Below are 18,463 nucleotides of genomic sequence, written 5' to 3' on the forward strand. Positions count from 1 at the left end.
CCCAGAGGCTTCCCTCACTCGGGAACAAAATCCCAATCCATGTTAGGCAGAGTCCCTCAATGACCCTCCAAGAGAAATCTTGACGAGTGGATGGGAGATCGTAGGTTTACCCCTGGGATCTCTTCTGTGTCCCTACTAGACAGAGGCACAGTAAACTAATCTAAAAGGGTGGCGAAAGCCAAACACTCTGGCTAGGCTTATAAATGCCCTAGGGCAGATAGCCTAGTATCCACTCATGAACCTATTTTGCAACCCAATACGGTAGCTTTCTGAATTAGCTTTGGGATGAGGGGAAAGGGAGGGAATGCATAAAGTCGTCCCTGAGGCCAATCATGGACTAGAGCGTCTCTGGGGGAATGCCCGGGAAGTGGAAGGAGAGAGAAGAAATTGCTGCACTTGCTGTTGAAGGGAGTTGCAAAAAGGTCGCAGCAAGGTTGGCCCCATTTGCGGAAGATTTGGACTGCAACTACCTGGTTCAGAGACCACTCGTGAGGCATGAAAATAGCTCTGCTCAGTCTGTCTGCTATGATGTTGGACCTCCCAGGGATGTGCGTTGCAATCAGAAACCGTTGGGAAGAGATCACCCACTGCCAGAGTCCGAGTACTTCTCAACATAGGGGGTAGGACCTGGTTCCGCCCTGCTTGTTGATGTACCACACTACAGACATATTGTCCGTTTGAATTGCAATGGTCCCGGTAGGAAGAGAGTCCTGAAGAGCCTGCAACGCTAAGAGAACGGCCCTCATCTCCAAGACATTTATGTGCAGATGGTACTCATGAGGTTGCCAGGTGCCTTGGACTGTTCTGCCCTGATAATGCCCCCCCCCCCCACCTGATCAGGGAGGCGTCCGTTGTCACCGTAGCCACTGGAGGGGGGAGAACAAATGGTCTGCGTGGAGCACTGATGTGGAGACCATCCACCCCGCAAGGTGCTTCTTGCATGCTTGAGTGATCATAATCATGTAAGACTTGGGAAGTTGCTGTAAGGACCACTGGGTGAAAAGAAACCACTGGAGAATCCTCATGTGAAAACGGGTTTGAAGGACAAACATGGCTTGAATTATTTTGCATGCTAATAAAACCTTCACATGCTGATGAATCACTAACACCCTGTCTGGTGGGAGGCTCGCTAACATGTCTTTAGTATTTAAATTTGCGCCTAGATTGACAGGGCGACAATGCAGACTCTTCGAAATTTATTGTGATACCTAGCCTGGAGCAAGTGTCGATAGTGCAGTCTCTGGCTCGCAGAAGGTGATGTCTAGTGGTAGCAGTGAGGAGCCAGTCATCGAGATATGGAAACACCTGGAATCCTTGCCATCTCAGGTGAGCGGTAACTACTGCCATACATTTGGTAAACACCCTGGGGGTTGTGGTGAGACTAAAGGGCAGAGCTCTGAACTGATAAAGGCTGGCTCCCAGCCGGAAGCGAAGGAATCTTCTGGAGCGTCTGTCCATGTTGATGTGGTAGTACGCATCCTGAAGATCTATAGAGCACATCCAATTGGCCTGACCCAGGAAGGGCAAAATGGACTGTAGCGTGACCATCCGCAACTTCGTTCTTTGTACAGTCCTGTTCAGTCTGCTGAGATCCAGAATGGGTCTCCAGTCACCTGTCTTTTTTGGTACCAAAAAGAACCTAGAGTAAATTCCGGATCATTGCTGGTCTGCTGGGACTTGCTGGATGTCTCTTTTTCTTAGCAGTTTTGAGACTTCTTGAACTGCTTGGTCCCTTAGATTAGGTGGAACGTCTGGAAGGGACTTGTTTAACCTTAAGGGGGCGCGAACAAAGGGAATTCTGTAGCTTCTAGATATGACGGACTGTACCCATTTGTCTTGTGCTATGTCTTGCCAGGCTCTTGGGTACAGCAATAATGTTCCCCCGACTGCCTCCAGAGGTGGGCAGCCGGGTAACCCTTCAGGGATGCTGGAAGGGCTTCTCAGAGAAGGATTCTCTGCTGCCCTGATTTTGCGGACCCCCTCTGCCATGAGGGCGGCGTCTGTTATTGTTCCCTCCTCTGCCCTTGGATGGGAACTCACCACGTGTGTCCAGCAAGGCTCCCTGGGATTTCCGGAACCACATCTTTCCACTCTTCTGACCCTTAGGATATGGTCTGAAAGGAGTGGAAAAACGGACTCCTATGGCAGAGAGAGTCTTGCCTTCCTGCTCACACCTGGTAAGGGTATCTTTCACATGTGATCCGAAGAGAGAGGAGCCATCAAAAGGGGTGTTGGTGAAAGACGCTCTGAAACGTTCCGCAAAGTTACATAGTTGCATCCAAGCGTGCCTCCTTAGGACCACGCCTGTGCCTGCGGCTCTACTCGCACCATCGGCTGCATAAGGAATGAGCCTCATGGAGGAGTTTACCACTGAATTAAGAGTCACCAGCTGGGAGGCTGCCTTAGCCTGGGTCCCCTCAGATGATGGATCTTGGAGGGTATCTCAAAGCTCTTTCAGGAGATCCCTCTGAAGATGAGTAAAGTGACATAGGTAATTCAGGGACTGCATGGAAAAGGTCGCTGAAGAGAACATCCGCTTCCCATATCTGGCCATTGTCCTGGACTCCTTGTTAGGGGGATGGACAGATGAAGCTTCAGCCAACTCCTCCTTTGTGGCCGCCGCTACCACCATGGCATCAATGGGGACACCTTTGGTCAAGAACTGTTCGTCGTGCAGTAATGAATTTGGCAGGTCTTCTAGGGGTCGGTTCCACTTTGTCTGGAGCTGTCCACACCTTCCGAGCCACCACAGACATCAGTGGGTCGAAAGGCGGAGACACCCAGGAGGTGGAAGGTCAGGATCCAAACGCGTCCAGGAATACAGACTCATCCTCGGAAGGGCTTAGGGTAGTCCAGTCCCCCCTCTGCCTAAGCATCTCAAGGATGTCTGAGAAGGAGACATCTTCAGAGTGGGATGTTGGGGACCCTTCCGACTCCTCTAAGTCGGTATCTGATGTGACAGACTCGGGGGAGTCAACATGCTTCCTCTTGCATTTCCTCTTGCGAGGTGGCTCCTCTGAATGATCAGGGGAGGCCTCGGAAGAGGAGGATACACCCAAAGGGGTGTCCTGGAGTGCTGGATCCCCACGCTTGGGGTCTGGAAGAGGGGTAGAGGCTGACGCAGGCACCCTAGGGGGAGGAGCCGATGGGGTCGATCGTGGGACAGGGGCCAGTACACTCCTCATCACCTCGAAGGTGTCCCTGCCTGGACGCAGAGAGGGCTCCAGTTCCGAAGAAACTAGAACCCCTCCCCGCACCGAGGGGGATGGCTCCGAGGCAGATGTGGGAGCTGAGCTCACCTGAGCCGAAGCCCCGAGGGGGAGAGCGGGGTCGGACAAGGGTCCGATGCCACTCGCCCCCTCGGAGCAGATGAGGGAGTCTCGGTGCCCAGATCCCTCCAGGGAAGGTACCGTGGAAGGGATCGGAGCCGAAGACGGAACCAAAGGAGAGGGTATCGGAGCCGATGGTTCAACGACTCGAACCCCAACGAACTCCGGCTCCGAGCTCATAGGATGAGTCGGAGGAGGAATATCTACAGCTGTGGATGGAGCAGACTCCTGATGAGGGGGGCTGGACAACATTTTGGCTAGGGCCTGCGATTTTAACAGCCTACCGATTACTCTTTCCAAGTCATGGTCCGAAAGTCTAGAGGTCTGAAGAGTGGGATGAGCGATGACTACGCTCAGATTGGAGCAGAGGCGACTTCGGAGCCGAACGTATCGACTCCAAAGAAGGAGACCTGGATCTTTTCCGACTCTCAGACGGCTCCAAAGAACGTGTCGGAGCCGACTGGGAGGGAGGGACATCGGTTCCAGCCGGAGCCGAGATGGATTGTATGGCTTCACCCAACGACGGCTCTGAACTGGGAGCCGATGGTTTAGGTGGCCTGGAAGATTTTACGGGCTGAGCCTTCGCCGGTGAATCTTGGGGTTTAAGCAAACCCCTCAGGATCAATTTATTTTTGCGCTCCTGCAGGAGTCTTGGACTGAAAGCATGGCAGATTGAGCAAGAGTCCTGCAGGTGCACAGCGCCCAGACAATAAACACAAGAAGTGTGACCATCTGTCAGGGACATCTTCTGACAACATACACTTCTTGAATCCAGACGGTTTAGGATCCTTGGACATCCTGGAGGAAAATCAAGGACAAAAACACACAGAAAAGTTAAAGTAACCAACCACTAAAACTTAGACACTACAGTTACCACAACCAACTACAAGCACTACTACAACAAAAAAACTATAGATAACTATCACTAAACACTAACAGTGATGATAAAGGAACATTTTTGTTTTCTTTTTTTTTTTTAAGAAGGAGAGAGAGAGAAAAAAAGGTTATCCTCTAACTTAAATGGAAAACCTTTCTGAGATAAGGAAAGGGAGAGAAGGGGGGAGGGGAAACTCTCTAACTTAAACGAGTTTCTTGTGGGAAAAGTAATCGGATCTAGAGAAAAAACTAGCTATAATACAACAGTCTAACCTAACGACTAATTCTACAGTAAAAACTACAGTTTTGACAAGAAAAATACAATAATAATAAAGTTTTATACGACCTGAGCCAGTAGAACAACTTCACAGCAGAAGCGACAAACGAGATCTGGGTATCTAGCGCCAGGCATCATGGGCTATAGGGGGGGCCTCTTGCCAGTAAGCAGCTCTCGAGCTTTTGAAGATGGCCGAGTCGGAGCCGAGGATCGGCTCCGAACCCAACCAGCAAGAATGAAAGTGAGATAGACAACTTAACATGGTTAGTTACAACACAGGAGATACAGGGATGATTTACAGGGATTTAAGAGCAGAAGGTAAGGGAAATATGGAAATACTTGCGCTGCTCTCGGTAAAGGAAAGTGAAGTATAGGAAACACATGAGGTGTATGAAAGATAGGAAAGCACTTGACAGGAGTAGTGACCATACATGATTTACATTTAAGGTAACTGCATAAATGGTACAGAGTGCCCAGGCATTTGAAAAGGAAGGAACTTGGCTAGAAGCAGGGTTTTGGAGATGCAGGTGAGAACAATTTGTATGTGCGGGGAATATGAGGGATTCTTTTATATGGGAAGGAAAGAGAAACAAGGAGAGAAGGGGACAGATTTAAGAAACAAATATGTAAGAGATACAAAGGTGAGTTAAAGTATTATTAAAGGAGGTAGATTAAGGAATTAAAAAGGAGATGGGACTAGAAATAAAAAGCAAGCAGAAGAGGAAGAAGGAAGACGGGGTGGAATGATGGTGAAAGAAAAACAGGGGTGTTTTGATTTGGAAGAAGGAGGTGCATATTTGGAAAAGGGAGAAATTCCAGGGAGATGGAGTGAGTAAAGAATGTATGAGCTCCTATTTAAATGATATGATAACTAATCCTTTGTTCTGGAGCCAATCAGGCAAGACAAGAAATTGTATATTATAATATTGAAAGAGAACAATATATCAGAACTGCTATTATCTGGTATGTATCCTTTCTTGGAATGATAAAAAATATTACACACACACACGGAAAGTGTGTGATAGACTTTTTGTTGAGGAGTTGCCATACTTTCATGCTGAAGCATGCACAAAGATAGAGCTGCCTGTAAAAAATGTGCAGATTCTAATCTAGCTTTCAAAGCTAATGACCAATATGAAAATGTGCATCTTTAGCTAATATTAGTTAGGCTCTAAACCAAGAGTTTGATGTATGTTATCCAAATGCTTTGTGCAAGATTATTCTTGTCTTTATATTTACTTTTCAAGTGAAATAATTAACTTATTTCAAGCAAAGAGTTTATTCCTCTGTTTTAGATGCTTACTGATTTACTTATTAGCAAAATCATATACAAATAAAATGTAAAGTGAATATAGTGCACTGGACATAGTCTGGTGTCTACCTATAAAACAGTAACTGTTCAGAGCTAAATACTACAATTTGAATATTTGTCTTATTTTAAGGGCACACTAATGTGTGTTCTTGGTTTTGCCTGGCTAGTGGTAGTGTTACCATACACCGGGGTACTGGGCATTGGTACCACAGAGTTATTTGCCATCCCTCTTCTGGAAAACATTGTGTTGTCTGCAAGAAAAATAAATCTAGAAAAGTTTCAATTACTGTTGGTAAGACGACACTAGAAGACACTGGACTTAGTTTAAGATGTATGAAACCTAAAAGCCATGACTATAACTCTGCAGATGTATAAAATGTATTTCAGTACGCCAGGTGTTGGCTAATATCTGAAACATCAGTGGAAATTCACAGGTACACCCCTTAAAGAATCTCCCCTTGCGTATTAACTGGCTTGCAGCGGCTTTGATGAAGAAGCCATAATATTGCTCGTCTATTATTTGGTGCCAGCCAGTGGGAATTATGTTTCCATTCTCCACACCATCATTTAATAAAATGTATAACTTAATAAAAAAACTGTGGTAAACATACCATTGTTGTTTTAATTTATAAGTAAAACCATGGGAAAATATATTTGTTTTTTAATGTAAATTATATAGGGAAGTACAACCCTTCAAAAAAAACAATCAGAACAATTTATTTTTATTTATAACTACTGTTAAAGGCAAATCTTGACAAAGATTATAACAGCTTAGGTGCTAAGTCACAACAAATGCCACTAGATTATTTTATTTATTTACATTTGATAACCGGGTAGTGTCCGACTGGGTCAGAAGCCTGTTTTCAGCGGAGACCCGGGGAGAAAAGCTCCAAGGAGGATTACATAATTATACATTTGTACATATGACAATTACAACAGGAGTTCAAACGCACGTTCCTTGACATTGGATCTAAAAGCATATAACAAGGGTAGTACAATAAAGCTTATATGTTCTCACACACCACTAATCTGACTTATCTTTTAAACATGCACTGCATCCCCTACTGTAAAATAAGTCATGCAGCCACACATAACAGAAACAGAACATGATCCAACTTGGTAGAGATTGTAAATGTGAGAAGCCAGTGAAAGCCTTTATTTGGTATCCATTTACATTATAGGCCATATCTTAGTCACACTTTAATAGAAAATTTTTATTAGAGTTTTACTAAGTAATAAAACGTTCAAGTTGTGCAACGCACTTAAGAATGCTATTCATTCTTTAAAGAAAAACCGCACCCACAGACTGAAAAAAAATGTTTATTTCATCATGTCTTGATGTTTCGTACATTTTAACACCATTTTTGGACTCAATACTTTTTTTATATTTTTAAATGCAATTCCAGTGTCTGTCCACATGGGGTCTGGCATCTTGATTTTTTAGTCTACCTATAAGTATTCCACCCACACTGCAGTGTTTGGCTTTAAAATATTATATCACAGCCCCTAAGAATGCATTGACTGTACGTGTGTTTTGCCATATACCCTGCTTTCTTTTAGTCAGTCAGGTTTAATTACCACTTCTTGCTTTTCAATGACTACTTAAAAGACAAACAGGGATAATCATACAGACAGTATTCTTGGTGCCTGTTACTTCTTTTTTCTTTCTAAAGTGGCCTACAGTTGTAGTCCTTAAATTCATGTTCCCTCCCCTTAAACACCTTCCCTTCATATCTGTCAAAGTGGCAAATTTGAGCTGTTTGCTGCTGTGATTGATAGATCACAGCAGGAGACAAAATTCATATGCTGAGAACACTTATGTGTGATTATCCTTCTGTCTTTTACGTAGTAATTGAAAAGCAAGAACTGGTAATTAAACATGAATGACTAAAAGAAAGCAGGGTATATATATATACACCTAAATCCCAACCTACCTATTCTCTGCTACTGTTTCACTTTTCTGTCTTACAGCCTCCCTTTTTACCCTCATTATTACTATGTTTTAATATTAGCTACTTCCCTAACTTCCTCAAATAACCTGCACAATGCTGAATTATATCCAACCTGCCACAGCAAAATTTATCTACCTTCATGTCTACCACATTTTGTGTATCTTATATCAAATGTTTACACCTACTTAAATGTGTGCATGTAATTCTAACTGTATTTTCTTTCCTCTGCTTATGAGTAAATATATTTTTCTCTGTTGGTTTCTACTGAATTCCTACCTTGATACAAACTGTAAAACTCTAATTTTAAATAACACTATGAATTATAACAATTTTTATTGTTTATTGTGGAGCTTTTCTCCCCAGTCCTCTGTTGAAAAAGAGCACTACTCAGTCAGACTTTCCCAGTAAAAAACTGTCAAACAAACCAATAAATATGTTCAAAGACAAGTCAAGTCAATGCACTGATGAGAGCTTAGGGGCTATGATGTAATATTTTAAAGCCAAACACTGCATTGTGGGATACCTGGAAGTAGATTCAAAAATCAAGATGCCACACCCTATGTGGGCAGACTCTGGAATTCATTTAAAAATATAAGAAATATAGAGAGGTCAAACGTAGTATTAAAATGTAGTAAATATCAGAATCTGATGAAATCAACATTTTTCAGTCTGCAGGCACAGTTGGATTTGCATGCAACTCAGTGCTGATGCTGAATGGGCCATACTGTCATAGGCAGTATAACAATTTTTGGTTTCGACAATGAAGGTTACATTTCTAGAGAAATGTATAGGTCTTGTAATCTAATGTCATGCAAACATGGTACATGTATTCATGGCATGTACTACACTCTCTACCCTAAAAAGAAGTCATATACTCAACACCTCAAACAATGTTAAACACAATACAGTCCTGGTACCCTATTATTGGGCATCTACAAAAACGTTTGTTATTCAGTAAAATATTCTGGATACCCGGGCAGTGTGAACACCGTTTCTAGAAGACTGTCAGTTCTGAAGTGACACCATGACCCCATGTGCAAAAATGTGAAAAAGTTTGTGAGAGATGGATCAATGTTCCGGACAGAGAATACTTCAATATTTTGGGATTTTGGGCATAAAGCTAGTGGAAGAGTTACTCTACTGAGAAAAGAGAATTTGTCTTTCAACTCAACGAAGTGTAATTAACATTTTCAGGACATCAGATTATTATTATTATTATTCGTTCGGCTGCTCCCGTTGTGGGTCGCCACAGCAGATCAACTGTTTCGATTTCTTCCTATCCTCTGCATCTTGCTCTGTCACACCAACCACTTGCATGTCCTCTCTCACCATATCCATAAACATTATCTTAGGCCTTCCTCTTTTCCTGTTACCTGGCAGCTTCATCCTTACCATCTTTTTCCCAATATACTCTGCATCCCTCCTCAGCACATGTCCAAGCCAACGTAATCTTGCCTCTCTGGCTTAGTCTCCAAACCTTCCAACCTGGGCTGACCCTCTAATATACTTATTCCTAATCCTGTCCATCCTCGTCACACCCAGTGCAAATCTTAACATCTTTAACTTTGCCACGTCAAGCTCTGACTCCTGCCTTTTTGTCAATGCCACTGTCTCCAACCCATATAACATAGCTGGTCTCACTACCCTCTTGTAGACCTTCCCTTTCACTCTTACTGGTACTCATCTGTCACAAATCACTCCTGACACTCTTCTCCACCCACTCCATCCTGCCTTTACTCTCTTTTTCACCTCTCTTCCACACTCACCATTGCTCTGAACTGTTGATCCCAAGTATTTAAACTCATCCACCTTCGCCACCTCTACTCCCTGCATCCTCACCATTCCTCTATCCTCCCTCTCATTCACACACATATATTCTGTATTAGTCCGGCTGACCTTCATTCCTCTTCTCTCTAGAGCATATCTCCACCTCTCCAGGGTCTCCTCCACCTGTTCCCTACTCTCACTACAGATCACAATGTCATCTGCAAACATCATAGTCCATGGGGACTCCTGTCTGATCTCGTCTGTCAACCTGTCCATCACCATTGCAAATAAGAAAGGGCTCAGAGCTGATCCTTGATGTAATCCCACCTCCACCTCAAACGCATCCGTCACTCCCACCGCAGACCTCACCACTGTCACACTACCCGCGCACATATCCTGTACCACTCTTGCATAATTCTCTGACACTCCCGACTTCCTCATACAATACCACAATCCTCAAATTCGGTACCAAAACACTTTCTGCATTCCTCAGGATCCTCTCACTTTCCAAGATTTCATTTAACAATCTAGTTAAAAACTCCACTGCCATTTCACCTAAATACCTCCATGCTTCCACAGGTATATCATCTGGACCAACAGCCTTTCCGTTCTTCATCCTCTTCATAGCCATCCTTACTTCCTCCTTGCTAATCCACTGCACTTCATGATTCACTATCTGCACATCATCCAACCTTCTCTCCCTCTCATTCTCGTCATTCATCAACCCCTCAAAGTACTCTTTCCATCTGCTCAACACACTCTCCTCGCTTGGGAGTACATTTCCCTCATTATCCTTTATCACCCTTACCTGCTGCACATCATTACTAGCTCAGTCCCTCTGTCTAGCCAATCGGTACAGTTCTTTTTCTCCCTCCTTAGTGTCCAACCTTTTATACAACTCTTCATATGCCTTATCCTTAGCCTTCGCCACCTCTCTCTTTGCCATGCACCTCATCTCCTTATACTCTTGTCTACTTTCTTCATCTGACAATCCCACTTCTTCGCCAACCTCTTTTGCTGTATACTCTCCTGTACTTCTTCATTCCACCACCAGGTCTCCTTGTCCTCCCTTCCTCTTTCCAGATGTCACACCAAGCACCTTTCTAGCCATCTCTCTTATTAGCTCTGCTGTAGTTACCCAGCTATTCGGTAACTCTTCACGGCCACCCAGTGCTTGTCTTAACTCCTCCCTGAACATCATCTCACAACTACCCTTTTTTAATTTCCACCACTTGATCCATGGTGCTGCCCTCACACTCATCCTCTTCTTGATCACCAATGTCATCCTACAAACCACCATCCTATGCTGCCTAACTACACTTTCCCCTGCCACCACTTTACAGTCTCCAATCTCCTTCAGACTGGCCCTTCTACATAAGATATAATCCACCTGTGTGCATCTTCCTCCACTCTTGTATGTCACCCTATGCTCCTCCCTCTTGTTAAAATATGTACTCATCACAGCCATGTCCATCCTTTTTGCAAAATCCACTACCATCTGACCTTCTGCATTCCTTTGCTTAACACCATACCTACCCATCACTTCCTCATCCCCTCTATTCCCTTCACCAACATGCCCACTGAAATCTGCTCCAATCACCAGACTCTCACCCTTGGGTACAGTCCAACTCGCTCCAAAATTTTTCTTTCTCATCCATCGCACACCCAACTTGCGGAGCATATGCACTAACAACATTCATCATTACACCATCAATTTCCAGCTTCATAAACATGACTCTATCCGACACTGTTTTCATCTCCAAAACACTCTTAGCATTCTGTTCTTTCAGGACAATGTCTATGCCATTTCTCCTCCCATCCACACCATAGTAAAACAATTTGAAACAGTTTCCGATACACCTAGCCTTGCTCCCCTTCCTCCCCTTCCAGCTGGTCTCTTGCACACACAATGTACCAACCTTCCTTCAGTTCATCATATCAGCTAGCTCTCTCTCTATACCAGTCATACTGCCAACATTCAAAGTTCCTACCCTCACTATCACAGTCCTAGCTTTTACCTGCCTTCAGGCATGCCTTACCCTCTTTCTCCTCCTTTGGCCAACAGTAGCCCAATTTCCACCAGCACTCTGTTAGCCAACAGTACTGGTGGCAGTCGTTGTTAACCCGGGCCTCGACCAATCCGGTTTCTATATCTGTACTGTTGTCTGCATGTATAATTTGGCAAAACTTTACGCCTGATGCCCTTCCTGATGCAACCCTCCCCATTTATACAGGCTTGGGACCGGCACAAATAAATACAATGGCTTGTGCATCCCCAGGACATCAGATTCTAATGGATGAAAAACTAAAAAATGCAGTGTCTGCATCTATATGAACTAAAATATTTCTGAATGATAAAGAGTAGTGTGTTTCACTCCCTTACAAAATCCTAAAAGGTCAGTTTTTAACATCACTCTTCAAACAAGTGAGATATTAACGGATACATTGGCAAGCTTCAAATCCCCACCAAACACAATTAACTCCACTGAATATGCATAGATGTATACCACCACACTAGAACAGCATGTAAACACAGCTGCATACATGCAGCTGTACCCCACAGGAAAAAGTGCAGGCAAACCCCAGAAATAAACCCACAAAGTAGAACCATAAGATCAGCAAGCTTTATAATACAAGAAAAAGACTTTTGAACAAATTTTAAAAGAGCAATTTCCATAATGTTAGAGCCCCTGTCACTGAAATAAACTCAGGAGCTTAACAAAATCCACCAAAGCCAAGTTTGAGGGTAAAACAGTTACCCAAGCCAAAGACAATTACAAGGCATTTTTTCATTACATTAGTAACCTCAAAAGCACAATGCAGCAATGCGCTCAGATGACTGTGAGTGACATTACCTACATTGAGGCTGAAGATATAGCAAACCTACTGGACAATAAGTTTACCTCTAGCTTTACCCCTCTCCCCCCATCTGTCCCCTAAGATATAGCTAAAACTGGCTTACCTCCAGCTATCACACAAGACCAAGTCCTAAAAGTGCTGTCAAATGCTAAAAATACTTCACTGACGGATCCTGACAATATCCCTGGATGCATCTTAAACAGCATGAAGTATGATATGATTTAGCCACACCCCTAATAACACTGTTCAGTTTCATCCTCCACATAGGTTTTGTACTAAATGAATGCAGAACAGCTATAGTCATTCCTTGGCGTAAAGGAGGACCTTCCACAGACCCAGGCAATTAGAGCCCCATAAGTCTGACCAGCCTCACATTCAAAGCTATAAGATGACTTATCATAGAATTAAAATCAATCAGTACATACAGAAAGTACAGTTGTGTACACTTACCATAAATGTAGATGGTAAAGAGAAGCCAGGGGGCTGGAGGGAGGGTAACCACGACTGCAACAGTGAATACACTCGAACATCTACATTTATGGTAAGTGTACACAACTGTATTATGTTCTTCGTGTTTCACTGTTGCAGTCATCACATTTGGGTTGATTTCCAAAGCTGAGGATGGGTGGAGGTAGTTAAGAAGCATTAGGGCTGGCAATCAGGCTGTGTACGACTGCTGTGGCAAATTCAGCTCTGGATTTATAAAAGATAGGCAAGTGGTAATGCTAGGTGAAAGTGTGCACAGAGATCCAGGTTGCAGCTTCCAGGATGTCCCTGGTAGGGACTCCCCAGAGAAATGTTGTACAGGTTGATGTAGCCCTAGTGGAATGTGTTCTGATCCCTTGTGGGGTAGGTTTCCCATGGTGTTTGTAGCATAAATGGATGCAGTGTGCTATCCATTTAGAAATGGTTTGCTTTGAAATGGCCTTGCCCTCTGCCCCTGCAGCAAAACTGACTAGCAGCTGGTCAGATTTTCTGAAAGGCTTAGTCCTGTCCATATAGAACCTAAGCTGCCTGTGCACGTCCAGGGAGTGCAGGATCCTTCCCACTTTATTCTGAGGATTAGGGAAAGGTTGGCAAATGAATGGATTGGTTTAAAGCCACACTAGATACCACCTTGGGCATAAATGATGGGTTAGTCTTGAGGGAAACCCTGTCCGCATGGAAGATAATGAAGGGTTCCACGGCCATAAGGGCCTGCAATTCAGACACTCTTCTTGCTGAAGTGATGGCTCTAGAAGTAAAGCTGTTTTCCATGAGAGGAATTTTAACTCTGCTGTAACAACAGGTTCAAAGGGTGGAAGCATGATCTTTTCCAATACAAAGTTAAGGTCCCAGGCTGGAGTGGGAGCTCTCCTGGGGGGGGGGGGGTCTTAAATTTTTGGCTCCTCTCAGGAACTGATTAACCAGAGGATGAGAGAAGAGGGGTGGCTCAGTATTATAATGAGATGAGATGGTAGAGGCATGAATCTTAACTGAAGAGAAGGCTAGGCCTTTGTGGAGCATTTCTGTTGAGTATCTAGTATAGGAGGTAAGCTGGGCACAGTTGTGTCCATTCCCTGAGACTGGCACCAGGAACAGTATCTTTTCCACTTTTCTGAATATGATTTTCTAGTACTAGGCCTCCTTGCCTCAAGAATGACATCCAGCACCTGCTTACAGAGGGTTGCTGGTGATAAGTTCAGGGGATGAGCCAGGCTGCAAGGTTCAGGGTCTGTAGCTGAGGGTGCAAAATCTGGCCCTACTGCTGGGACAGAAGGGAAGGGGTCTGAAGCAGGTGCCATGGTGCACTACTGTCAGACTGCGCAAAAGAGGGTACCAGTGCTGGCATGGCCAGTCTGGTGCAATCAGGATGGTCTTGGCTTGTCCTGTTTGATCTTTAGTAGAACCTTCGAGAGGAGGGACAGAGGGGGAAAGGCACAGACTGAGAGGCTTTCCCAGGTAATGGTCAGGACATCTACTTTCCAAGCTTGGCTGTGGGGAGTTCTGGTGCAATATTTGCTCAATTGATACTTATGAGGGGAAGCAAAGCAGTCCACCTCTGGTGCCCCCCACCTGTTCCTCAAAAGCTTGAATATTTTGGGTTCCCATTTCCACCCGTGTGGATCCATGAGATTTCTGCTCAAGTCGTCTGCCAGTGAATTTAGTTTGCCTGACAGGAATTGAGCTTGCAGGTGAACCTAGTTGCTCAAGGCTGTGTTCCACAGAGCCATGGCTAATCTACAGAGTGGGTTGGAATGGGTTCCCCCCTGCTTGTTTATGTACCACATAACGGTGTTGTCTGTCTTTACCAATAGTTGTCCAGGAAGAATACGGCCTTTGAAGGGTGTCAGAGATTCTGTACAGCTAACATTTCTTTTTGATTGATATGAAGGTGCATTTGCTTTGGGCTCCACTTGCCTTGAATGCATTGTCCTGCCATGTGAGATTCCCATGCATAGTCTGATGTGTCTGTTAAGGTTTGGGTGGTGGGGGAGCTGAGTGAAAGGGAGTCCTTTTGTTGTGGTAGCAGGCCTTTACCCACCAACGGAACTCTGTCCTTAGGCAAGGAATGATAGGAATCATTGTTTTCAGGTCCTGAGAATGTTGACACCAAAGACGTTTTAAGTACCATTTAAGTTTCCACATATGCAGTCTTGCATATGGAATTAGTAGAATGCAAGAGGCCATGAACCCTAGGGCTTGCAGTATGTTTCTTGCAGATAGCTGGATTTTGGTGGCCAGTAGATTGTAGTAGTTTGTCAAATAAATTTGTTTTTCTGGAGTGAGGAATGCCATCTGGGAAGCCGTGTTCAAGCTTGCTCCCAGGAATACAATCTGTTGGCTGGGTACCAGATGTGATTTATTTCCGCTGATGGTGTAGCCCGGTGAAGTTAGAAGTCTCTTTACAAATGTCAGGTGCTGTAGTAGCAATTCCTGACTGTCCGCCTGAATCAGACAATCATCCAAGTATGGGTAAATTTGAATCCTTCTCTGTATGCAATATGCAATGGCTGGAGCTAGGCATTTTGTGAATACCCTGAGCGCAGTAGATAAGCCAAAGGGAAGTGCAGAGAACTGAAAGTGCATACAGCCTGCTCTGAAATGTAGGTATTTCCTGCAAGATTCCCTTATGGGGATGTACAGATAAACTTCTTTTACGTCTAGGGTTGCTAGCCAGGTGTCCTTGGCTGGCACAGGAAGCAGCTGTTGGAGAGTAAGCATTTTGAAGCCACCAGAAAGGTGTTGAGAATAGACAGATCCAGGATAGGACGCCAAGTTTTCTTTTCTGGGTACCAGAAACAGTCTGGAATAAAAGCCTTGTCCCCTTTGTTCTGCTGGGACAGGTTGAATACCCTTGATACTGAGAAGAGAAAGTAGTTGCTTTTGGGCCTCTGACCACTGGTTTGGGGGGAGGTCTGGCCATCTGCTTGGGGTTGGGAGTGAGTGGAAGTGGAATCTGTATCCCTGGGAAACAACATTTAAGACCCATCTGTCCTGGGTAATGTACTCCCAGTTTTTGGCATGCAGGGGAAGTTTCCCTCCTAAAGGTGCAAGTACTTGGGCAAGACTTGGAAGAGTTGAGGATAAGTTATTGGGAGATTTTGCCATAGGATGGTGGCTTACTACGTCCTGTTTTGGACGTGGGAGCACCCCATTGCTTAGATCTGTGCATACCTCGAGACTGTAGTCTTGGTGGTCTGCTGCCCCTGAGTTTGCGCTGTGAAGGTCTGGGAGGGACTGGAAAAGACCAGTTTTTAGAAGGCCAATGCCTATTGAATCTAGGTTGCTGTACTTGTAAGAAATCTTTACAGTTTGCATAGATTTAGCTGTTTCCTCCACCCTTTTGACGGCTTCTTCTGCTTTATTGCCAAATAGATGCTCATGGTTTAATGGTGCATCTAATAATTTTGCTATGACATGGTCTGGCAAGGTTTGCCTTCTAAGAACAGACCCAGTGACAGCAGCCCTGCAAGATGAGTCTAAGGCATCAAATCCACATTGCAAAGTATGTTTACCAACTCGGTTAGTAGAATGCATTAACCCTTGTAAATCTTTATGTTCTGCACAATCAGGAATCAGCATAATTTTCTGTTTAATTAGTTCCATAATATGTTGCTGATACTTTAACATATGAAACTGGTAATTTAAAGCCCTGATGGCAAGTGTAGCAGAGGTGTATACCTTCTTACCCCATCTGTCTAAAGCCTTAGAACCCCTGTCCAAAGGGGTAGGATTTTTGGCCATTTTAGCCTTAGTGCCTTTAGGTCCCTGGGAAATGGTCTCTGGTTCCACAGCAGGATTCTTAAAGAGGAATTTGCGGGAGTCAGGTACTCTGTAGTACCTGCCAGGTTTCCTGGGAGCTGGAGGCAAAGTATCAGGGGTAAGGCTGAATTCCAAGAAGACAGCTACAATTTCCAGAGCAGGAGGGATAGCTAGAGGCCTGTGCCGAGGCAAGTTTAAAAATTCCCTGTTCCTCTTTTTGGACTGAGAGTAGTCCTGGCTCTCCCAGCGGAAATGTTCTCTTAAGGGTATGCAGGGTTTCACCAAAAGAAAAATCTTCTGGAGGGGAAGCAGAGGGAATGGAACCCTCTGCATCAGAATCGTCATAGGTATATAAAGGTATGTCCTGCTAATCAGAAGGGACAGAGTTATCAGACTCCTGATCTGAAGAATCAGAAGGAAAATCAGTTCTTGGACTGTTTGGGGGGGGGGGGGGCTGACTTCCCCTAATTAAAGTAAGAAGGTCTTCAGCCATTCTAAACATTTGTTTTTGTGGCATGTGGGCCTGAGAATGCGCTTTGGTCGTCGGTTTCCTAGATGCAGTGCGAACTCCAGGCCTGAGAAATTTGGTATTTTTGGTTTGAAACAAAGTCGGTTTAATATGAAAATCAGAAGGCCTGAATACACCCTCCGAAGCCGGTGCCTGCACACCAGCTCCAGACCCATCCAAGGTAGAGACATCCGCAGGTTCCATAGTCAAAGAAGCATCTCGCAGCAGACGCCGAATGGGTCTCAGTAGAGGCTTGCTAACCTGTAGAAGCGGGTATCAGGGCTGCGAAAGCGCCTCACTGAGTATCGGCAGACTGGCGACTAGCTTAACGGTAGCATCGTCGGCAGTTTTGGACCTATGCGGCCTGTCTCTGCCTTTATCCTTACGTTTTTTCGGAAGATCGGTAGTCGGATGGCTTATCGAAGCCATTTCGGAATACAGAGATCGAGAGTGAAAGAATTTAGCGACAAAAATAGCCCAACGACAGATAGTTCAGGCATTGAACAAGGCACAAATCCGACAGCGAGGAATGTTGTGGTCTGGGCCTAAACAGGTGACGCAGTAAGAATGAAAATCTCTGTGAGGTATTTGCTTTCCACAGGCAAGACAATTATTAATTTTTTCTGACATCGGTATGAGCAAGAAAAAAGGATCTCCAACAGGGCACTTATCTTTTTGAAAACTTCAGGTCTGAAACTTGAAAAATGAAAATTTCAGGAGGCGGCTGACTGGCACTTGCGAACTGCTTCGGGCACCGCACAGCAAGAAAGACTGATGTAATGGTGTTGGCTGCATGTTTTATACCCCTGATGACCTGACGTCATGGAAGAAGCGACAGCATTCGACGCAGAAATCCCAAGACTCTGGTTTTCAAGCCGACTGAGGGCTACCTGCAGGCAGATAACCCAAATGTGATGACTGCAACAGTGAAACACGAAGAACATCTACAGGTTTAAAACAGGTAACTAAAGGTAGGAACACGTGAAATGAACAGTAGTGTATTACCTGATGCAAAAGTAGTAATAGGAGGAAGCTTCATTGTATCAAATCGTAAGCCTTTCTTTTTTGACTTCTTTTTATTGATTGATCCTGTGTAGCCAAAAGAAAATACTTCAGACACAGAAAGGCAATTTGACAAACAACATTATTAAATTACCATCTTTGTTGTGAAAAATAAGTAACTCACTCAAAAGCAAACAGGTGGTTATTTTTAGCTACTCAATACATAGAACTTGAAAATAAAATGAAAGACCAAAATCGCAAACTCTGGAAGCTTTTGATGGGAAGGAAAACAAAACAAAGGAATGGAAAATTAGACCAGACTGTAAAAAAATAAAT

The 18,463-nt window shown here is 44.3% G+C and overlaps 1 protein-coding gene across 1 annotated transcript in view; it reads right to left on the reverse strand.

Moving 5' to 3' along the window:
- The window catches only part of WDR36 (WD repeat domain 36), a 1,582,076-nt gene that overhangs the window by 811,861 nt on the left and 751,752 nt on the right, over window positions 1-18,463 (reverse strand). The window contains exon 11 of the mRNA XM_044064266.1: window positions 18,131-18,214. Within this exon, the coding sequence (XP_043920201.1) occupies window positions 18,131-18,214 (84 nt within the window). The remainder of the gene's footprint in view (window positions 1-18,130; window positions 18,215-18,463) is intronic.

This window comes from Protopterus annectens, chromosome 2.part2 (assembly GCF_019279795.1).
Source record: "Protopterus annectens isolate FY-2018-M chromosome 2.part2, PAN1.0, whole genome shotgun sequence".
Classification (NCBI taxonomy): domain Eukaryota; kingdom Metazoa; phylum Chordata; order Ceratodontiformes; family Protopteridae; genus Protopterus; species Protopterus annectens.